We start from the raw sequence: 24,418 nt of genomic DNA, 5'->3' as shown, positions 1-24,418 counted from the left end.
ATTGCATTTTGTAATATTTTTTCCACAACTTGAGTTATTAGCTTATATACTATAGTCCTTATATTCTTATAGGCATTTACTCTTATTTTGTAGTTATTTGTTATAAATTATTAGTACTAGGATTTACCAGGCTATAGCAATACCGGTTAAATTGTATACATTTTACCGAAATAAACGATTTGAATATATATTTTTAATGTATAAGCCCAGTGTCAGGCATTTTCGTGCCGCATTCTGATTGGCTGTTCTTTTCTCTTGAACTCAAAGCATAATTGGCTTTTCACTCCTCAGTCCTGCGCTTTGATCCCGTCAATCCTCCAATCCGCATCAACAGAGCGCGCACGCACTGCGCCGCTCCGATTCACCAACACATTACGACACAAACAGTGCGCACTCACATCAGACCCGGACGTGGAGCGCGCCGACCGTAACGTCCGCCTCCAGGTGAGGTCAAACGCAGCGGAAAAGGGAAGCGCATTGTTGACAGGTGGACGAAAAAACTATATATGTTCGAGCTGCGACGGTTAGAGAGATGGATGTGAACAAAACGGTGTTATGTGAGAGCCTGATTATTTGGGTAAGTTTATATTCATTGTTATTTATCCTTCTGACCCCCCGAGCGTCCTCTGGTTCTAGGTGTATTTATGTTGCCGTAAATCAATGACGATATCACTACCTGTCGCAGGTAGCCTGATGTCGTGCACCGTGTTTACATTATAATACAACTAAAGCTTAGTGAAGACGTTCACATCAGCTCTGATGCTTGTATTTGACGCACAGATTTAACGCTTGCTCCTTAGCTCATGTTCCATGGAAACATAGATAAACATAGATAGCCGAATTGCTAAGTATCACAGGTCTAAACATCTAAATATTTCCATTATTATCTAATTTGCTATTTAGGAGGTTTTATTTTTTCTGATGATATATTAATAACTTTGGATCAGCAGCCACTATAAGGCCAAAACTTTGTGGACACTCGACCATCTCACCTAGAAGTGATTCTTCCATAAACCACAAAGTTAAAGGAACACGATTGTATATAATGTCTGTTTATACTGTATCAGTTCCAGCATGACAAATCCCCTGTGCAAAAGTGACGCGAAGACATGGTGTGTTAAGGTTCAAGTGGAGGAACTCAAGTGTCCTCCACAGAGCCCTGATTCTCCACTGAACACCTTTGGGATGAACACAGAATGAACCCCAGTCCTCCTAACTCTTATCAAACACTCAGTGTCTGATCTCGCTAATGCTCTTGTAGCTGAATGATCACTAATCCCCACAGACACACTGCAACATCTAGGGTAAAGACTTCACAGTAGATTGGTGCATGTTATAAATCTGTAATGGGATGTTGTTCAAACAAGCCCATATGGTGTTTGGTATCCAGGTGTCCACGATCTTTTGCTCTCTTTGTAGTTAGACGAATAATTTAAAAGTGACAGGTTAACAACCTGTTGATTAATTAGCTTTTGTCATGTTAAATTGTTGTGTAATTTCCATTTCCATAACTCAAGCTAAAGGATATGGTTCTACACTCACTGAGTACAAATGCATACATATTTCTATTGTTATTAATCATGATATCACTATGGAATTTTGGTGATGTACCTGTAGTGTAATGATTTTCTTTAGTTACTCGTCCCACAGTGGACTAATGCACAGGGCCAACAATGAACGACAAACACATAATAAAAATAGAATAGAATAAATTATTGCAGACAGATAATAAACATATAGAGACACATAGTATGAGATATGTAATGTGGGTAAAATAGAATATAACAGAATGTATACTGAACTATACAAAGTGCAGACTATTTTGTGTTGGTCTTGATCTCTGTGATCCTGTTTTTTGCGAATATGTTTGTCTAGGATATGAATTATTGTTGCAAAGTTATATATAAAAAAATGCTTTACTATAGTGAATATGGTTCATTTAAATATGCACAGTTTGATATGTCATGTTGACCTATAGGTTTAACTCATGTAGTTTCTGTCTATTTGAGACACAGTACAGCACAAACCACAGCCTATACAACAGTACTCCATAAGCTTCTACACTCTTTTGCTTACACTAAACACTACAACAGACCATGTAGTGTTTCTACTCCTGGCACGGCTATGGGATTAACTGAATGACATGAAAAATATAGAAGTATCTGTGTCTTTGAGTGAAGTAAACCTTTTCGCTTTACTCTAGCAGTCTTTGGGAATGAGGGTGGATACTGCATGCACATACGTATTTGCATGCAAGTAATCAGGGATATTTGGTTTGCTTTTGTATATGTCTTCAGCTGCAAACGTTTAACACCGCAGCACCATGTACGACCGTGGCGGATCTGACCACAGGTGCTGCTATGGCACAGGCTCTGCATCAGATGTAAGTGCAACTTTTATTCCTCTCTTTTTATCCATGGCTGATTCAACCATTTTATTTTTTTTAGCATTTCCATTCCTGAATATTTTATAGAATTGTTGATGTTTTGGGTGGGTATTATGCGGGGTGTTACTTGAGCACGGATATGTTCAATAGTAAGAAACATTTTTATTTTGCCATTTTTATTGGTGGGGATTTCATCATGTTTGCTGGTTGTTCATGCGCCCGTCCGAGATTCCCTTTAGCTTCGATATCTCATGAACGTGTATTTGTAGGATTTATAGGAAATTAGTATCGAAGCCAACAAATGAACTGATTATATTATGGAATTGATCCAAACAGCATGAAGGTCACAGCAAGGTCAAAATTATTTTCTTAGGTTCAGTTTTCCCTTCCCTTGTGTTAGAGATGTTTCTTGCCTGTTCGTATTTAGGACCTAATGCTGCCTTCAGGTTCTGCTAAATATGCAGTCATTACTAGATGAACAATGTCATATTTACAAATCAGTATACTGTAAATATTGTATTTATTTATAAGCCTTGATATTCAAAGATAGAAGTCAGTCAATAATGTCATGCTGGTGTCTAATGTTACTGTTGATTTCAGTGGTAATTATGCAGGTAAATGGTCCATTTCTTTATTTTCCCTCAGTAAGAAGTGTTTGTTGGTAGATAATTCTTATTCATTTTAATTTAATACTCGTCGAGTATTAATTCAATACAATTGTCATTGATTCATATATATAGTCAAGGTCACATCAAGGCTACTTAAAATGACATTCACATTCAGGAAATCCAGCTGTGTCAGATTTTAGCTTTTGATCGACTGCTTATGGTTTAAAGTCACTTAATACTCTGTACATGGACCCCAGTGTTAACCGTGCCTTAATATATAATTACAAGTTTTAGAATATGCAATTGAATTTGCCTTGGATTGTGGAGAAAAATATACTTGCAGTGAATATTCATCAAGAACAGGGTTGTATAATGTAATCCGGAAAGATCCGGTATGGGTGCAGGGTTTCATTCCAATTAAAATGAGCCATACTTGATTCCACATGTTTAATCAGATGATCTCAGGCTTTCAGTAGACTCAGGTGGCTCCTGATTGATTGAAATAAAAAACCTGCAGCACTCACTACGGTGCTTTCTGTATAACATTCTACACTCCTGATCAAGAACTCACCAAAAATAGCATACATATATAAAAAAAGGTGTATATCTGCATACAACTTGTTAAGATTCAGGATTAGACTTCTCAGTGTTGATACTCAGATACACATCAGTCTTAATAGTTTATAGTCTTATCAAGGATTTACATTGCTGTGCAGTTAAAATAAGATTAAACAGATATGATAGCTTTATTGTTACTGTACAGGAACCATGAGATGATGTTTGGAGCAAAAACTAAGACAGTAGATAAAAAATACAGGATATGAATGAATGAATGAATGAATGAATAAATACATTTAAAAAAAAAACAATGTTCTAGTTTTACAGTGTATCTCTGACAGGAGTTGAATTTATTCACTATAACCTTAACATTATAACACTTCATTTGCCGCTAGTATTCAGACCGTCATTGTTCTTGGCACGAGGCTTTCCAGGAGTCATACATTCTGAAACTTTCTCCTTACAGAAATGTTGTTTATAATTGATTTACTCACAGCAGAATTACAGTGCTATTCCTCGCACTCCATTAACCTGTTCTTGTTTAGAGATCCGTCCTGGTTCAGTGACAGCTGGCTGACGCGGATTAAGGATGATGTTGGGGATAACCTGAGACTCAAGGTAAACTACTGAACGTCCTGCTGTGCAGAATATCCACATTGAGGGGTTTCCATTATACATCATCTAGCATTTTTTTAAAAATGTTTTCTTACTTTTTTTTCCTATTGTGTTTTTTCTGCAGTTGAACAACCTCAAGAAGATCTTGCAGATGATTGTTGATTACTATAACGAGGTATGGTGGAGACTTGACAAAGAATGAACATGCTTTTAGATAGCACAAGTCTTCTCAGCATCGGTTATTGCCTCTATACAGCAGTGCCTTTGGTTCATACATAAATCATATCCATCTAGATAGCAGCAAAGTTTTTCTTTATTCTTTATTAATTATCCTTATGCCATATTTTTGCTCCATTTTGCTGATCTACCACGTTTTCTCTCTCTGTTGCTCGCCTTGCCTCCTTCAGTGTTATTCATCTCCTTTATCATTTGCTTATTTAGTGTGTGTGTGTGTGTGTGTGTGTGTCTTTGTGCTTTGTGCTAGGTTCTGAATCAGCAGATCTCAGGCTTCCCAATGCCTGATGTGGTGCGCGTGGCCGAACTTTCCGACCCCGTGGAGCTTGGGCGCCTTCTGCAACTCCTCCTCGGCTGTGCAGTAAACTGTGATCGGAAACAAGGTACCTGTTCTACTCACCACAAATTTCCTACTAGCACTGTATTCGATTGCATTATTCAGTAATTCAGCGAATCACCACTTTACTGATCTGTATCTGACGATTTACTACCCCTACTGCTCTGTGCTGTGTGCTCGCAGTGCAAGAAATGGGGTCCTAACAGGTTAAAATATCTTCATATAATAAATTCAAAATGATCTATTGTTTCATGTTGTAAGATTATGAGAAACTAAATCTAGAACTGTGTCCCAAATGACCTGTTACATGCTATGCACTATTGTCTCACAGTCTCTAACGGAACAGGGTTTTTGTGCTGATCACTACTCGTGAGCTAATGTAAAAGACAACTGTAACTCGTCTAGCGCACCAGAGTGTCGTCGGCCATCTTGAACTCTTTTTGTCATACAGCATCGGTGCCTGGTAGCCCCGCCCCCTTTCACTACATAAACAAATCTAGAGCGTTGAGTCTATGAAGAATCCAACGTTCCACACTTCAATTTATCATATAAATTCGTGCATCATCTTGGTGCTTGACGTGCACTTCTTCTTTTTTGAATTTTTAGTATGAACAAACTACTCACACTTTTTATGCTACACAGAGGAGCCGAGAAGTGCGTGGGATTTAGGATGCACCTTCAAATCATTAAACCTCTTTCTAGACATTTTAATCCATTTTTAAACTTTTCTTGGTCTATTAGTAAAATATTTTGCTCATTTTAAACATTGATTTTTAGAAAAACAGTAAAACAATCTCTCAAGCTCTCATAGGTAATATAGGGCTATAAATCAGTTTAATAATCTTATATTTGGTTTGCTGTATTCTTATAATAAGGAACAGTTAGACAAGATTTGAGATATTATCACTCGCTAAGATTTTTGCTTGTTCTTTTTTATTTGTGGTGATGAACCATGTTCGTGATGGTTATCGTGTGTTTGACTGTAACTCTTTCTCTAGAATATATCCAGATCATAATGACTCTGGAGGAATCTGTGCAGCATGTAGTCATGACAGCCATTCAGGAGGTCAGTCTGCGTTAAGTTTCTTTTACTTCTAATTATTCTATTTGTTTCATTCAAGTTTCTGTTTTTAATTATTTTTCTGCTACATCGGAAATGCATTATCTTAATATATTATAAATATATTATTTATATTAATAATATATTATATTTATATATTATATATAATTAAGTGGAAGCTCCATCATGTGTGAGACCAGCCTCATATTTTAGTCAGCAGTCATCTAATTTCTTAAGAATTGCTAGTGGCATTTATTTGTGTATTTATACAGACTAATGGAAGGGAATTGAGGGAATGACGGTATAGATATAGACCGTATCTCGTCCTGCTGATGATTTATGATTGTGCCGTTTCCTCAACAAAAAGTTGCCAAGTAGTTGGTAAAGGTGTTGGCTCTGAGCTGTAGCTTTCTCTCCTTATATCTCAAGTAAAAACATCTTGTAAAGTGGCATCATTATTTTCCTCTCGACATATTTAACTGCTTGATAACTCCATGTCGTGCTAGTTAGGAGAGTTATCTGACAGATTAGTGCTACTTTATTTTGCTTGCTTTTCCACATTTTCTTCACCCTGTGAAATGCAAAAATGTAAAATCATGAACCAAATGCACTTTGTTACAAAATTCAATAAGAAATAGGATTTATTTTTACCCCATAACTTCAACCAAATAGACTTAATCTTTTGCACGTGATTGACCTGCTTGTTAGAGATAAATGTAAACTTAACTCTTTTTCCCCAGAGGCCAAATAATGGAATTTGTGTCAGTTTTGATTGTGCACATGTTCAGTATTGTCTTTAATGTCTTGTCACCAACAGTCCTGACTCGTTTTATATCAGTGCCAATAAATCATTTGAACGAAACATTGGTAAAAAGGGCTGTATGACAAAATCCATTGTTAAAACCTCTATGCATATAAAATTGAATTGAATTTATTTTCTTACTCTGTTAAATCTAAATCTAAATCTTCTCGTTCTTTGCCTAATTATAATTTAATGTAAAATATTTTTGCAGCTAATGAGTAAAGAGTCCATGACCCAGATTGGGACCGAGCCACAGGGTGACATTGAACATCAGGTAAGAGAGTCGATTGAGCGATTACATGCTGAAAGATCCTTTGTCTTGACTTTGATGTGTATTTTATAAGATTTTGAAATGCATGTGTTTGGCAGCTGAAGAAAGCTCTGGAAGACTTGACCGAGCTGATGGCAGAGAAAGATGAGCTAGCTCAACGCTGCCAAGAGCTCGACATCCAGGTGAGGAATTTGATTGCAGGCATCGTGGCAAAGACACATGATCGTGAAGGTGTTGGTTCTTGCAGCTCACTAACTTCTTGCAGTATCTGTAAATGTCTGTTGGGGAACATGGAACCAGATCAAATATTCTACTTGTAGCTAAGATAAAACCTTGCTTCAGCTGATGTACTGTACAACCCTGTCCAAACACCAGGATGAAATACTTTAACAAAGGCTGATCTGATGTTTGTGGCTCCTTTATCATTTGAAAGTAGGCCGATTGCTTTACAGGCCACATTTCTAGAAACCGAATCCATGAGCTCTGATGGTTTTTAAGCTGATGGTTGTTCCTCTCTTACTATTGATGAAGCATTTTAAAAACAGAAATCAATACAGTTCAGGTTTGATCCTGCAGTGTTTTATATTACATTCAGGCTGTTCAGGCTTTTGTAGAATGCCTCCACTAATTATACACCTAGAACAACAGGTTTTGTTGGACTAAATTCTGAGGCCACGTTCAGGGCTTTATCTGTGTAGTCAGTGTAATCTTTTCTTCACACTGTTGTAAGCTGATCCACTGCTGACTGATTTTTGACAGATTGAGTAGAAACGTGTCCTTGGTGACTAAGAGGTAAGTCCAAATGCATGGCTGTAGAGCCTTACCGAAACCTTACTAAAGCCTTGCCCTAACCAACCTAACAACCTAACACTGGGGGAAGTTCTCACAAATCCCCCGCTGCAGCTGTGTTTGTGTTGTTTAAAAAAAAACATAAAAAAACCATTAAATTTAACATTTAAGACTCATTCGGTGGTTAACATCAGCTAATATCCATGCACTTATTTCTTTTTCGATATTCTCTCGTTCTTACTGTGAAAGTTTTCCTGCTTTATAACATTTTCATTGGTGTTTTAAATATTAGGAATTGTTTTCAAAAAGGTACTGATGGAATTCTGTCTTTGAAATTTGATTATACTTCTTTATACTTATCTATTTGAAGAATGCATCGTTACGGTTTTCCATCTGTAATTAATGGGGTTTTTTTACACCTGGTTGTGGCCTAATGGTTAGAGAGTCTGACTCGTAATCCTAAGGTTGTGGGTTCGAGTCTCGGGCCGGCCACGACTGAGATGCCCTTGAGGTGCCAACTGCTCCCCGGGCGCCGCAGCATAAATGGCTGCCCACTGCTCCTCGTGTGTGTTCACAGTGTGTGTGTGTGTGTTCACTGCTGTGTGTGTGCACTTTGGATGGGTCAAATGCAGAGAACAAATTCTGAGTATGGGTCACCGTACTTAGCCGTATGTCACTTTCACCTAATGTTTTCTGTGATCCGATAGCTATCCGATGGTAAAAAGACCAGGTAAAAAGCCCTCCGAAACGTTTTCGTGACGGATAAAATTCCAATCGTTCAAACCCCTTCAGGAGGTGGTCTGGGACGCATTTCAGATGAAACTGGACAGGTGTAAATGCATGTGGTTGTTAGAGCCACATACGTCAGCGCTATACTCCTCACAAACGGAAGTACGTCGCTCGCAGGTGACTCGCGATTCGCGCATCGCGCCAGAAACAAATATGTTTTCCCACCAGCGCTCCGATCTTTCACCCAGGTGTCTCGTTGGGTCTTAAAATGCGCTGCTGCCGCCAGCGAAAATGCAGCAAACAGTAAATGCTGTTTTTTGTAGCAACCGCATACACCAAAAGTGTGTTCCATTTCAATTACCCCTCGGAAATGAGGTAAAATATATTTGCGTTTTGGGCGGAGTAGAAAGATCGGATCGATATCTGATTCGCCAAGACGCATTTATGTGGACTAATGTAAATGGAACAGTTTTAACAAATCAGATAGCTATCGGATCAGAGACAACACATGAAGTGACCAGGTGTAAAAAGGCCCCAAGAAACATTATTGCTAATACAAGCAACACAGCTAAATAATGTCCCTGTAATGACAATCACAAGATCTTTTACTACAAGGTTATTTACACAGCCACTTTAACCCCTGACCCTGTAAACAGGTGGCCATTCTGCAGGAAGAGCGGAATAGCCTTCTAGCGGAGAACGATGTCTTGACGGATCGAACCAATCAGTTGGATTCCTTTGACGATCCCAGTACTCCGTCGGGGAAGAAACACAGTCAGCTCCAGCTGCAGATAGAACAGCTCCAAGAAGAGAACTTCAGGTACTTTTTCGCCTATAGAGCTCACACAATCCTTAACTGTACTAGCTTTACAGTCTGAAAATTACAGCTCAGTGCAGATTACTACAGTTTTATCCCAGTGTATATTGTAGAGCTGTTTGTTTGATGTGCTTAGAGTCTCAGGCTGATATAACATTTACCTGTGGACACTCCAGATGATCTCTAAAATTACCCACAAACCAACCAGTCTGAGACTCAGGAGAAACTCTGAGCATGGTTTGTTTGTGGGTTGTTTTGTTTGTTCCATTGCATTTGTGTGATGTGAACATGAAGAAATACCAGCTTGCTTTGCATGTTGTTTTTATATATACTGTATATATACAACATATATGTTATATGTGGATGTGGTAGCTCAGTGGTTAAGGTGTTGGACTACTGACCAGAAGGTCATGGGTTCAAATCCCAAGCTGCCCACCAAGCTGCCACTGCTGGGCCCCTGAGCGAGGCCCTTAACCCTCAATTGCTCAGTTGTATAAATCGAAATAAAAATGTAAGTCACTCTGGATAAGGGTGTCTGCTAAATATATAAATATAATACATGTAAGTAATCAGATTTTTCAGTTTTTCTGTCTTCTGCATGTCGTTCTATGTGACTGTAAGACTGGAGGCAGCCAAAGATGATTATCGTATTCACTGTGAGGAGCTGGAGAAACAGCTGGTCGAGCTTCAGCATCGTAACGATGAACTGACCAGCCTGGCCGAGGAGTCTCGCTCGCTGAAGGACGAGCTTGACATACTGAGGTGCATCACTCACTCAAAGGAGTGTATTTTTTATTACATTGTCTTCTGTGAACTATTTACCTGAGGGTTTCATATGTTTAGTTCACTCGCTCACACATTCATAATTCACATATTCGATACTTGTGAAGTCTCGAAATCATCTCATTGTATTTATCTGTTCAGTCAGTTGATCAGTCTGACATATGAATGTGTGTGTGTGTAGGAGCTGCTCTGACCGGGCAGTGAAACTTGAAGCATCTGTGGAGACGTACAGGAAAAAGCTGGAGGATCTTGGCGACCTGAGACGACAGATGAAGGCTCTGGAAGAGAAGAACATGACTTATATGCACAACACTGTCAGTCTGGAGGAGGAGCTTCGCAAAGCCAACGCTGCTCGTGCCCAGCTAGAGTCGTACAAGAGACAGGTAACCGTATACATAATTTATGCCTTTATAGCACACAGTTCAGCTGAAGTTCAGGTGGCTTCCTGTTTACTGTATTTCCTCACTATTTAGCATACAAGAGAGAACCATTTGAGAACCTCCGTGGTCCATTATATGTATAATAGAAAATCATTTCTCATTCATTTTGTGTCTGGAAACTTTTGGCAGATTTTTTTAAATATATATTAAATTTGTATAAGAATTATTCTATGAATGACTATGAACATATGTCTTTATAGATATATATATTTTTTGTCCATAAATATGTAAATAATATGTAAAATCTTACCCAAAGACTGAAGTATAATCTAAAAGGTGTGGTATACACAACCCTAGGTATGCAGATGTACACATTTACATATTTTTAAATCAGGTTCAGGAGCTTCACAGGAAGTTGTCAGAAGAGACTCGCAGAGCCGATAATCTGGCCTTCGAGATGAAAGAGTTTGAAGAAAAGCATGAAGCCGTACTGAAGGAGAAAGAGGTATAAAGTTGTATCAGTTCTATATCCACAGAATAAAAAAGCTCATCCCCGATTTTAGCATTTGATTTTATTGTATGTATTTTTATACCTATCTGCCAGAGGATCATCATTGAGCGAGACTCTTTAAAAGAGACCAATGAGGAGCTTCGCTGTACACAAGCTCAACAAGACCAGCTTCTGCAAGCAGGTACGTTATTAGAAGTAACACAGTGTTTCAAAATATCATTAATGATGCACTGACTTTTTCTCATGCAAACAGCACGATTTTCAAAATAAGAGGCTTTTGAGCTACTGTGAGTTGTACATATGGAATAATAAAAAGAAGAGGCTGAGTTCAAATTAATAAGCAAATAAACAAATAAATTGATTGGTTAATTAATTACTTAGTTAAGTTATATGGAGCTCATCAGCTATTTTTTATATCTTATCTTCTGTTATCAATACATTCATTCTGGTAGGTGCTGTAACTATAGTGGTGACTGGTAGTGGAAATATACAGCATTACAACATTGTGCTGGTGTACAACAAGCCCAGTCACCTTGTAATTACCATATTTCCAAGAGGACTTGAAGGTAGTGTTAACTCCAGTTATAGAAACCCAAACATTCTCTGTTCACAAACACACTGGAACCAAATGAGGGATTGAGAATGAGCTCCTGGGCTGAATCAGGTGTTTGGAGCAGGAAAACTTGAACCTCTGAAGGCTGGTAAACAATTAGGACTGGTTCTATGTCTCACACACACAACCTCATCAATCAAAGCACAGAAATTCATTCAGAATCATGTCAGCTGAAATGAAGAAATTAATTTCAAATCCACGGATGTTGTTGAACTATAGAAATGTATAAGACTGGGAGTCCGAGCCGGGACAACTTGGCCGCTGAGATGTTGCCCACTGAGTACAGGTATTGTGTGTTTTTCATTGTGCTGCACTCATTAGTTTCTGATTCATAATATATGTTCTGACAGGAAGGAGAGCTTTGATATCTGCTTTATTTCGTTTGTTTTGTGTAACAGAGAGAAGTTCATTCGTTTGCAACATGAGAACAAGATGCTGCGAGTGCAGCAGGAAGACTCTGAGAACGGGCGCATCACTGAGCTCCAGATGCAGCTGGAGGAGGCAAGGCGTTCACGCAGTGAGCTCGAAACTGAGAACAGGTAAGACATCGTGTACGTCTAAACATCTGACATCAACTGCACTCACATACTGGATATAGTGAAAAAAGTGTCGTTCTACTCCTTAGCACGCATATGGCAGACAAATGGAAAGTGAATTCTCTCAGACAAACTGTATAACTGAAACCTCAGATATAGTAAACGTTAAGCAAATGACAACATTATCAGCCAATATTATATCATCTGCCATCTAATACGAAGTGTACAGTAGTACAGGAGTGGTGTACTGTATAGTGTTAATATGTATGTTTTTTTGTGGAATTGTACTACTTTTTATTTATTTGTTTGTTTGTTTGTTTATTTATTTATTTATTTAATCATCCTCATGGATAGACTCTAGAAATGGGGAACGCTTTGCGTTTGGTAATGTGAATTAAAATCTATCAAAGTACTTTTTACTTTTATTATGTTTTACAGGCAATGTTATGATCTCGGTTAGCTGTGTTTATTAGGAAATATTTCAGTGAAATCCAAATAAATGACACTTTGACCCAAGGACTAAAAAAAAAGAAAAATGCAAAAGGATTAAAGAGATTAAAGATGAAAAAGGACTATACCCAAAAGTCAAATTTAACACTTTACAAATAAATGAAATTCTAATGTCAATTATAAATCGTTTGCTTTCCTGCACCAAAGTGTCAACATAGACGTGTTCAGGAAAACTGCCCCGATCTGTTTCAGTTCTGTTGTAAACCGCAGAAAAGGTTACGTGCACGATGTCTAATTGCCGTACATAACATATATTCATTCAAATAAAATAAAGGTTTCTACTGTAAACATTTGTACTAGAAACTGAAAACAGACACAGCACCTGGTGTTTCCTGTAAAACTCTGTATGTAAATCGTTTTTTTTCCTAAAAAGATCAAAATGCAGGTACTTATTTTATTTTTTTTAAATCATATTAGCTGTCAGTCTCCAGGTAGCGTTGTGATACCCAGCTGTTTAGAACACAGCTGCAATCATTTGCTAGCTAATAAAGTTTAACACATGTTAACAAGTCAGCTATGATCATGTCATGAGTCAGCATTGGTAGGAAAAACTGGTTTCCCTGCACCGAGCTTGTTAATGAATGGTCCATGACATTTACAGGATTCCCCAATTTCCAGGACCAAACGAGTGCTTGTTCTAATGATGTACTAAATGATCATAGTGGTACATTAAATGTGGCTGTAGCTGTAGACATCCATATTTTCTCTCAGGTTGAACGGAGAGCGCATCAGTGAGCTGCAGCAGCAGGTTGAAGATTTGCAGAAAGCTCTCCAGACCCAGGGAGCCAAACCCGACGATGTGAGTGCGCTGCTCTAACACACACTGTTCATGCGGCTCACAGTGCAGTCCACATTTCCTCGTCTCATCTCCCTCCTCTACACACCACACTATGATGAGCATCTAAATGTCTTTAAGTGGATTGCTTCCTTTTTTCCCTCTTTCTAGTCTCACCTGAAGAGGAAGCTGGATGCTCATATGTAAGTTAGACATTTTTTTCATTGTGGATGATTTAGTGTGTTATATCAGCCTTCTGAAGTGTATGAGTAGTGTTGCAATAAAGGAATCTGATCTTCACTACTAGATGGAAGTGTAAGCAGAAGTGACGGCTGGTCGGGATATTTAATGGGAGATCTACAATCTTATACCGTATCGGTAGCTTAATCCACTGGTAGCATAATAAGAATGATGGGAGCACACACACACTCACACACTCACACACTCACACTCACACACTCACACACACACTCATACAGATGGTGTTAAGCTCCGTAATGATGTTAGTCATGAGGTTCATGCCATGAATAACAGTCTGCTATTAGGTTTCCCTTCCTGAAGGAATTATGGATGATTAATTAATTAATCCAAGATGCCGATTCTGATGACGTTCGTCTTGAAGAAATGTAGCTCATCTCTAGGAGGTGTTTCACTCTGAGTAATCACCTGACATGACTCTCATGAATCTACAGAATGGGTTTTTTAAGAATCAGCCACAGCCTCATTTTCATTATTTTATTCCATTCTTGAGCTTTTCACACAGGAGTTAATCCTGGGTTATCGGCATTCTAAACCCAGGTTTTAACCCGTTTAACCCATGTTAATGCCGGGCTAAACCTGTACAGTGTGAAACAATGTGGTATTTAACAAATCACTGGAAGTTTGACCAAAATAAAGATTAGAAAGCTGTGAAAGATAACAGTACCTGCTGTGGTGCAGATGTGAAAGCATGAGACGAGACGTTATTAAAAGCAGTTTGTGCTGTATTTGTTCATTCATGTTTGTTGGTGGCTCAAATATACAAATAAGAAGAAGGCTAATCCAGGCTTTAGGTCTGATTATGTCTGATTATGAAGAGCCAGGATTAATTGTTAGCCCCAGGTAAAGTGTGAGCAGTGTGAAACTCAGTATAACTCAGGATTGTTTTTACCTAGAGTTTCTAATCATCCAGGTAAATATTTCAATTCACATATATACAGTATTAAGACCACATGTACTTTAATAAAATCATGTCGGGAAAATGAAGCGAGAAAAGTTTTTGAAATATAAAGTCCCCTCCAGCCTAAGCATTAGCCGAGCTGTAGCTTCGTGTGTGTGCTCGATCTCACAGGGTGCAGCTGAACGAAGCACAAGATGAGATCATGAAGAAGAAGGAGCTACTGGAGGACCTACAGCCGGATGTCTCTCAATCCTGTAAGTCTAAAAAATAAAAAATACACATTTTGTGCAGTCAACCATTTATATTGTATTCTCTTCAATCCTTGAAACAGTATTTTTGTAAGCGAACTTTTTATTTATCTATATCTATCTCTATTTATTGATCTATATCTTTATCTATTTATTTATATATTTATCATAAAACAAAAAGATTCCTGAAGACAAGGTGAGAAAGAACAAACAAAACAAAAACAAAGACATTTTAATAAAGACACTCTCGGATCAGATGGCGCATACAATAAGATTGGAGCTTTCTTTACAGTGTAAGGGATGAAGTGCTTCAATTAGACAGAACCTTTGTAGTTTTTAAAGGAATCAATATCAAATCAGCTGATACTCAAGATTTCATTATTGATATCTGTAGCTGAAAACAAAAAGTGCAATCATACGTTCCGTACGTTTAAATGCCTTTAATTATAAGACAATAAAGTACATGTAGGATTTTCCCAAGTGTTGAGTGTTACTGATAAATCACACACACACAGTTTCTTTTCATTTTAATCCGTTTAAACCTGAACTCCAGTCGATCATGAATATAACCTTTGATCTGAGGTTCTTTTGCTTTTCCAGCAGCACTGAAGGTGGATGAACTGATGGCTGCTCTGAAGAAGAAGGACGATGACATGAGAGCGATGGAGGAGAGATACAAAATGTACCTGGAGAAAGCACGCAATGTAATTACACACAGATACTCAGAACACATAAAACTACATATTCACTTGTGTAGAGAAACACAAGTACTCTGAGCTCCCAGCCTATTGATAATTAGTCCAACATCTTAACCACTGAGCTGCTACTAATTATTTTATGTCCACATGGTATTTTGTCCAGTAGCTTCTGATGACATCCATTTTACTAGTTTACTCTTTTAAACTGAACACTAAATAACTGTGATTGAAGAAATAAAAACAAAAATAAAAAACAATAGCATAATAGGTATATTAGTTTAGTGTGTATCTGTGTAAGTGAGAAATCTACACAGACACAGGAAGAAAATTCCATACACACTGATTGTGTCTGTGCATGTGTGTGTGTTTTTGTGTGTGCCTGCCTGTGTGTGTGCGTGTGTTTGTGTGTTTAACAGGTGATCCGAGCACTGGACCCAAAATTGAACCCAGCCTCAGCTGAAATCCAGTCCCTGAAGAACCAGCTGTCAGAGAAGGAGAAGAGAATAATTTCTCTTGAGGTCTAAATCTGGCTTTATGTTTTATATCCCATCCCTGTAATGCTCTCAAATCTGATTGGTCAGAAGGTTTTAATTCATCGTTATAACACAGCATGTTTACATTTACGACATTTGGCACACGCCCTTATCCACAATGATGTACAAAAGTGCTTTGAAATCTCTATCAGTAAATACATGGTTCATTAGGTTACAGACTTAGGACATCATCAAGCTAAACTTTGTTCCAGACGACGCCCATGTCATGTTTTTCTTGTTAACCTTTTCCTCTCGCCCTGTATGATCTGTTGATTGTCCTCCACAGAGAGAGTGTGAGCAGGCAAAGCTCAAAGAGTATGAGGAGAAGCTGATAGTGACTGCATGGTACAATAAGGTAAAGAGAAATTCTTTAAGACTTTGTGTAAATATTGTACATGTACAAATCAATGTCTTTCTCTCTAACACGTACACACACTTGTTTGCACAGAGCCTGAATTTTCACAAGTTGGCGATCGAGTCTCGTCTGAGTGGCTGCTCTAACTCTCTGGTGCCACCTGGTCAGTCCTTCTTGGCCCAGCAACGTCAGGTGACCAGCGCACGCCGCACCATGTCAATCAACGTGCCTGCCAGCTCCTCCAAGTGATAACATGACCTTCCCTCTACTCAATATACCTGGTTTTCCTTTTTCTCTAGTGCACACTTAAGTGACCTTAAACACCTTGAACTCCTAAATAAAGGGACAAGCGCGCCATAATGTGAACGTTAGCACTTAGGGAAACCCCCCCCCCCCCCATATATATATATATATACACACACACACACAAACAATCAAGCAAGGATTTAACAGTTACCAAGCACACTAACTTGAATTTTACAGGATATTACACTTTAATTATACCATGCACACTTCAGCCTCTGAAATTAGTAACATAGGGCAAACTTAAACAGCTGTATTACTGGCTTGTTTATGATTATTTCGGAGAGAGACACATATCACGATCTTTTGTTCTTGGGTTTAGGATGCATGACGAAGGCTAAACTGGACTTCCGATAGTATTCTATGCAGTCAGGTAACGTGTATGATTATAAGTATGAATACTACTATTCCCCTCAGTGTGTATCTGTTTAGAGAGATGTGTGTATATGCATTTAATCTCTCAGCTTCCATGCATGCTCACAAAATCAGCTATGATAATGACGGATAAAGGATCAGGAAATACGAATACGTGGTGCTGGACACCAAATGCTCAATTTTTTTTCTACTACCTAAATGTCTACTTTTCTTATCAACAAATGCAAACCAGAAACAATTACCAATCATAGAAATGAAAATGTAGGTGCTATATCCAGTCTTTAATTAATTAGAGTAAGCTGTCTGTATCATTTTATAATTAAATAAATAAATATTTAGCAACTTGTTTTGGAGTGGTGTGTGCCTCTTTTCAAAAGTTATTGAACTGGATGCTCTGCCACTGGAGAACCCCATAGAATAGAGTGATGATGGAAATTGAACATCTAGAGTAAATAATAGCACATTAAAGACTTGTAGTATGTTCTTTAGGGTCAAATAAATATTTAGCAACTTGATTTGGAGTGGTGTGTGCCTCTTTTCAAAAGTTATTGAACTGGATGCTGTGCCACTGGAGAACCCCATTGAATAGAGTGATGATGGAAATTGAACATCAAAAGTAAATAATAGCACATAACATCTAGAGTAAATAATAGCACATTAAAGACTTGTAGTATGTTCTTTAGGGTCAAATAAATATTTAGCAACTTGTTTTGGAGTGGTGTGTGCCTCTTTTCAAAAGTTATTGAACTGGATGTTCTGCCACTGGAGAACCCCATAGAATAGAGTGATGATGAGAATTGAACATCTACAGTAAATAATAGCACATAACATCTAGAGTAAATAATAGCACATTAAAGACTTGTAGTATGTTCTTTAGGGTCAAATAAATATTTAGACACTTGTTTTGGAGTGGTGTGTGCCTCTTTTCAAAAGTTATTGAACTGGATGCTGTGCCACTGGAGAACCCCATAGAATAGAGTGATGATGGAAATTGAACATCTAGAGTAAATAATAGCACATTAAAGACTTGTAGTATGTTCTTTAGGGTCAAATAAATATTTAGCAACTTGTTTTGGAGTGGTGTGTGCCTCTTTTCAAAAGTTATTGAACTGGATGCTGTGCCACTGGAGAACCCCATTGAATAGAGTGATGATGGAAATTGAACATCTAGAGTAAATAATAACACATTAAAGACTTGTAGTATATTCTTTAGGGTCAAATAAATATTTAGCAACTTGTTTTGGAGTGATGTGTGCCTCTTTTCAAAAGTTATTGAACTGGATGCTCTGCCGATGGAGAACCCCATAGAATAGAGTGATGATGGAAATTGAACATCAAAAGTAAATAATAGCACATAACATCTAGAGTAAATAATAGCACATTAAAGACTTGTAGTATGTTCTTTAGGGTCAAATAAATATTTAGCAACTTGTTTTGGAGTGGTGTGTGCCTCTTTTCAAAAGTTATTGAACTGGATGCTGTGCCACTGGAGAACCCCATAGAATAGAGTGATGATGGAAATTGAACATCTACAGTAAATAATAGCACATTAAAGACTTGTAGTATGTTCTTTAGGGTCAAATAAATATTTAGCAACTTGTTTTGGAGTGGTGTGTGCCTCTTTTCAAAAGTTATTGAACTGGATGCTCTGCCACTGGAGAACCCCATAGAATAGAGTGATGATGGAAATTGAACATCTAGAGTAAATAATAGCACATAACATCTAGAGTAAATAATAGCACATTAAAGACTTGTAGTATGTTCTTTAGGGTCAAATAAATATTTAGCAACTTGTTTTGGAGTGGTGTGTGCCTCTTTTCAAAAGTTATTGAACTGGATGCTCTGCCACTGGAGAACCCCATAGAATAGAGTGATGATGGAAATTGAAATAGAGTAAATAATAGTACATTAAAGACTTGTAGTATGTTCTTTAGGGTCAAACAAATATTTAGCAACTTGTTTTGGAGTGGTGTGTGCCTCTTTTCAAAAGTTATTGAACTGGATGCTCTGCCACTGGAGAACCCCATAGAATAGAGTGATGATGAGAATTGAACATCTACAGTAAATAATAGCACATAACATCTAGAGTAAATAATAGCACATTAAAGACTTGTAGTATGTTCTTTAGGGTCAAATAAATATTTAGCAACTTGTTTTGGAGTGGTGTGTGCCTCTTTTCAAAAGTTATTGAACTGGATGCTCTGCCACTGGAGAACCCCATAGAATAGAGTGATGATGGAAATTGAACATCTACAGTAAATAATAGCACATTAAAGACTTGTAGTATGTTCTTTAGGGTCAAATAAATATTTAGCAACTTGTTTTGGAGTGGTGTGTGCCTCTTTTCAAAAGTTATTGAACTGGATGCTCTGCCACTGGAGAACCCCATAGAATAGAGTGATGATGGAAATTGAACATCTACAGTAAATAATAGCACATTAAAGACTTGTAGTATGTTCTTTAGGGTCAAATAAATATTTAGCAACTTGTTTTGGAGTGGTGTGTGCCTCTTTTCAAAAGTTATTGAACTGGATGCTCTGCCACTGGAGAACCCCATAGAATAGAGTGATGATGGGAATTGAACATCTACAGTAAATAATAGCACATAACATCTAGAGTAAATAATAGCACATTAAAGACTTGTAGTATGTTCTTTAGGGTCAAATAAATATTTAGCAACTTGTTTGGAGTGGTGTGTGCCTCTTTTCAAAAGTTATTGAACTGGATGCTGTGCCACTGGAGAACCCCATAGAATAGAGTGATGATGGAAATTGAACATCTACAGTAAATAATAGCACATTAAAGACTTGTAGTATGTTCTTTAGGGTCAAATAAATATTTAGCAACTTGTTTTGGAGTGGTGTGTGCCTCTTTTCAAAAGTTATTGAACTGGATGCTCTGCCACTGGAGAACCCCATAGAATAGAGTGATGATGGAAATTGAACATCTACAGTAAATAATAGCACATTAAAGACTTGTAGTATGTTCTTTAGGGTCAAATAAATATTTAGCAACTTGTTTTGGAGTGGTGTGTGCCTCTTTTCAAAAGTTATTGAACTGGATGCTGTGCCACTGGAGAACCCCATAGAATAGAGTGATGATGGAAATTGAACATCTATAGTAAATAATAGCACATTAAAGACTTGTAGTATGTTCTTTAGGGTCAAATAAATATTTAGCAACTTGTTTTGGAGTGGTGTGTGCCTCTTTTCAAAAGTTATTGAACTGGATGCTCTGCCACTGGAGAACCCCATAGAATAGAGTGATGATGGAAATTGAACATCTAGAGTAAATAATAGCACATTAAAGACTTGTAGTATGTTCTTTAGGGTCAAATAAATATTTAGCAACTTGTTTTGGAGTGGTGTGTGCCTCTTTTCAAAAGTTATTGAACTGGATGCTGTGCCACTGGAGAACCCCATAGAATAGAGTGATGATGGAAATTGAACATCTACAGTAAATAATAGCACATTAAAGACTTGTAGTATGTTCTTTAGGGTCAAATAAATATTTAGCAACTTGTTTTGGAGTGGTGTGTGCCTCTTTTCAAAAGTTATTGAACTGGATGCTCTGCCACTGGAGAACCCCATAGAATAGAGTGATGATGGAAATTGAACATCTAGAGTAAATTATAGCATTTAACATCTAGAGTAAATAATAGCACATTAAAGACTTGTAGTATGTTCTTTAGGGTCAAATAAATATTTAGCAACTTGTTTTGGAGTGGTGTGTGCCTCTTTTCAAAAGTTATTGAACTGGATGCTGTGCCACTGGAGAACCCCATAGAATAGAGTGATGATGGAAATTGAACATCTAGAGTAAATAATAGCACATTAAAGACTTGTAGTATGTTCTTTAGGGTCAAATAAATATTTAGCAACTTGTTTTGGAGTGGTGTGTGCCTCTTTTCAAAAGTTATTGAACTGGATGCTCTGCCACTGGAGAACCCCATAGAATAGAGTGATGATGGAAATTGAACATCTAGAGTAAATAATAGCACATTAAAGACTTGTAGTATGTTCTTTAGGGTCAAATAAATATTTAGCAACTTGTTTTGGAGTGGTGTGTGCCTCTTTTCAAAAGTTATTGAACTGGATGCTCTGCCACTGGAGAACCCCATAGAATAGAGTGATGATGGAAATTGAACATCTAGAGTAAATAATAGCACATTAAAGACTTGTAGTATGTTCTTTAGGGTCAAATAAATATTTAGCAACTTGTTTTGGAGTGGTGTGTGCCTCTTTTCAAAAGTTATTGAACTGGATGCTCTGCCACTGGAGAACCCCATAGAATAGAGTGATGATGAGAATTGAACATCTACAGTAAATAATAGCACATAACATCTAGAGTAAATAATAGCACATTAAAGACTTGTAGTATGTTCTTTAGGGTCAAATAAATATTTAGCAACTTGTTTTGGAGTGGTGTGTGCCTCTTTTCAAAAGTTATTGAACTGGATGCTGTGCCACTGGAGAACCCCATAGAATAGAGTGATGATGGAAATTGAACATCTACAGTAAATAATAGCACATTAAAGACTTGTAGTATGTTCTTTAGGGTCAAATAAATATTTAGCAACTTGTTTTGGAGTGGTGTGTGCCTCTTTTCAAAAGTTATTGAACTGGATGCTCTGCCACTGGAGAACCCCATAGAATAGAGTGATGATGGAAATTGAACATCTACAGTAAATAATAGCACATTAAAGACTTGTAGTATGTTCTTTAGGGTCAAATAAATATTTAGCAACTTGTTTTGGAGTGGTGTGTGCCTCTTTTCAAAAGTTATTGAACTGGATGCTCTGCCACTGGAGAACCCCATAGAATAGAGTGATGATGGATTTGAACTTCTACAGTAAATAATAGCACATAACATCTAGAGTAAATAATAGCACATTAAAGACTTGTAGTATGTTCTTTAGGGTCAAATAAATATTTAGCAACTTGTTTTGGAGTGGTGTGTGCCTCTTTTCAAAAGTTATTGAACTGGATGCTCTGCCACTGGAGAACCCCATAGAATAGAGTGATGATGGAAATTGAACATCTACAGTAAATAATAGCACATTAAAGACTTGTAGTATGTTCTTTAGGGTCAAATAAATATTTAGCAACTTGTTTTGGAGTGGTGTGTGCCTCTTTTCAAAAGTTATTGAACTGGATGCTCTGCCACTGGAGAACCCCATAGAATAGAGTGATGATGGAAATTGAACATCTACAGTAAATAATAGCACATTAAAGACTTGTAGTATGTTCTTTAGGGTCAAATAAATATTTAGCAACTTGTTTTGGAGTGGTGTGTGCCTCTTTTCAAAAGTTATTGAACTGGATGCTGTGCCACTGGAGAACCCCATAGAATAGAGTGATGATGGAAATTGAACATCTACAGTAAATAATAGCACATTAAAGACTTGTAGTATGTTCTTTAGGGTCAAATAAATATTTAGCAACTTGTTTTGGAGTGGTGTGTGCCTCTTTTCAAAAGTTATTGAACTGGATGCTGTGCCACTGGAGAACCCCATAGAATAGAGTGATGATGGAAATTGAACATCTACAGTAAATAATAGCACATTAAAGACTTGTAGTATGTTCTTTAGGGTCAAATAAATATTTAGCAACTTGTTTTGGAGTGGTGTGTGCCTCTTTTCAAAAGTTATTGAACTGGATGCTCTGCCACTGGAGAACCCCATAGAATAGAGTGATGATGGAAATTGAACATCTAGAGTAAATAATAGCACATAACATCTAGAGTAAATAATAGCACATTAAAGACTTGTAGTATGTTCTTTAGGGTCAAATAAATATTTAGCAACTTGTTTTGGAGTGGTGTGTGCCTCTTTTCAAAAGTTATTGAACTGGATGCTCTGCCACTGGAGAACCCCATAGAATAGAGTGATGATGGAAATTGAACATCTACAGTAAATAATAGCACATTAAAGACTTGTAGTATGTTCTTTAGGGTCAAATAAATATTTAGCAACTTGTTTTGGAGTGGTGTGTGCCTCTTTTCAAAAGTTATTGAACTGGATGCTCTGCCACTGGAGAACCCCATAGAATAGAGTGATGATGGAAATTGAACATCTAGAGTAAATAATAGCACATTAAAGACTTGTAGTATGTTCTTTAGGGTCAAATAAATATTTAGCAACTTGTTTTGGAGTGGTGTGTGCCTCTTTTCAAAAGTTATTGAACTGGATGCTGTGCCACTGGAGAACCCCATAGAATAGAGTGATGATGGAAATTGAACATCTACAGTAAATAATAGCACATTAAAGACTTGTAGTATGTTCTTTAGGGTCAAATAAATATTTAGCAACTTGTTTTGGAGTGGTGTGTGCCTCTTTTCAAAAGTTATTGAACTGGATGCTCTGCCACTGGAGAACCCCATAGAATAGAGTGATGATGGAAATTGAACATCTAGAGTAAATAATAGCACATTAAAGACTTGTAGTATGTTCTTTAGGGTCAAATAAATATTTAGCAACTTGTTTTGGAGTGGTGTGTGCCTCTTTTCAAAAGTTATTGAACTGGATGCTCTGCCACTGGAGAACCCCATAGAATAGAGTGATGATGGAAATTGAACATCTAGAGTAAATAATAGCACATTAAAGACTTGTAGTATGTTCTTTAGGGTCAAATAAATATTTAGCAACTTGTTTTGGAGTGGTGTGTGCCTCTTTTCAAAAGTTATTGAACTGGATGCTCTGCCACTGGAGAACCCCATAGAATAGAGTGATGATGGAAATTGAACATCTCGAGTAAATAATAGCACATTAAAGACTTGTAGTATGTTCTTTAGGGTCAAATAAATATTTAGCAACTTGTTTTGGAGTGGTGTGTGCCTCTTTTCAAAAGTTATTGAACTGGATGCTCTGCCACTGGAGAACCCCATAGAATAGAGTGATGATGGAAATTGAACATCTACAGTAAATAATAGCACATTAAAGACTTGTAGTATGTTCTTTAGGGTCAAATAAATATTTAGCAACTTGTTTTGGAGTGGTGTGTGCCTCTTTTCAAAAGTTATTGAACTGGATGCTCTGCCACTGGAGAACCCCATAGAATAGAGTGATGATGGAAATTGAACATCTAGAGTAAATAATAGCACATTAAAGACTTGTAGTATGTTCTTTAGGGTCAAATAAATATTTAGCAACTTGTTTTGGAGTGGTGTGTGCCTCTTTTCAAAAGTTATTGAACTGGATGCTCTGCCACTGGAGAACCCCATAGAATAGAGTGATGATGGAAATTGAACATCTAGAGTAAATAATAGCACATTAAAGACTTGTAGTATGTTCTTTAGGGTCAAATAAATATTTAGCAACTTGTTTTGGAGTGGTGTGTGCCTCTTTTCAAAAGTTATTGAACTGGATGCTCTGCCACTGGAGAACCCCATAGAATAGAGTGATGATGGAAATTGAACATCTAGAGTAAATAATA

At 37.3% G+C, this 24,418-nt stretch overlaps 1 protein-coding gene across 2 annotated transcripts; it reads left to right on the top strand.

The window, feature by feature from the left end:
- Window positions 1–328: 328 nt before the first annotated feature.
- hook1 (hook microtubule-tethering protein 1) lies at window positions 329–17,331 on the top strand. Of its 2 annotated transcripts, none has more exons than XM_027155178.2 (22): window positions 329–577; window positions 2,298–2,383; window positions 4,098–4,170; window positions 4,292–4,342; window positions 4,652–4,784; window positions 5,737–5,804; window positions 6,812–6,874; window positions 6,970–7,053; window positions 9,046–9,209; window positions 9,828–9,968; window positions 10,171–10,372; window positions 10,764–10,874; window positions 10,974–11,061; window positions 11,713–11,779; window positions 11,892–12,032; window positions 13,251–13,338; window positions 13,486–13,517; window positions 14,645–14,727; window positions 15,325–15,425; window positions 15,836–15,937; window positions 16,239–16,307; window positions 16,401–17,331. In XM_027155178.2, exons 1-22 carry the CDS (start codon window positions 533–535, stop codon window positions 16,554–16,556), a joined length of 2,148 nt encoding a protein of 715 aa, XP_027010979.1. In that variant the 5' UTR covers window positions 329–532; the 3' UTR covers window positions 16,557–17,331. The 2 variants fall into 2 exon arrangements, with proteins under 2 accessions (XP_027010979.1, XP_027010978.1); XM_027155177.2 differs by having other exon boundaries at window positions 331–577; window positions 15,322–15,425.
- Window positions 17,332–24,418: the final 7,087 nt, after the last annotated feature.

This window comes from Tachysurus fulvidraco, chromosome 16, assembly GCF_022655615.1.
Source record: "Tachysurus fulvidraco isolate hzauxx_2018 chromosome 16, HZAU_PFXX_2.0, whole genome shotgun sequence".
Classification (NCBI taxonomy): Eukaryota; Metazoa; Chordata; class Actinopteri; order Siluriformes; family Bagridae; genus Tachysurus; species Tachysurus fulvidraco.
The sequence above is the reverse complement of the archived record's forward strand: the minus strand, read 5'-3'. Positions and strand labels throughout refer to the sequence as shown.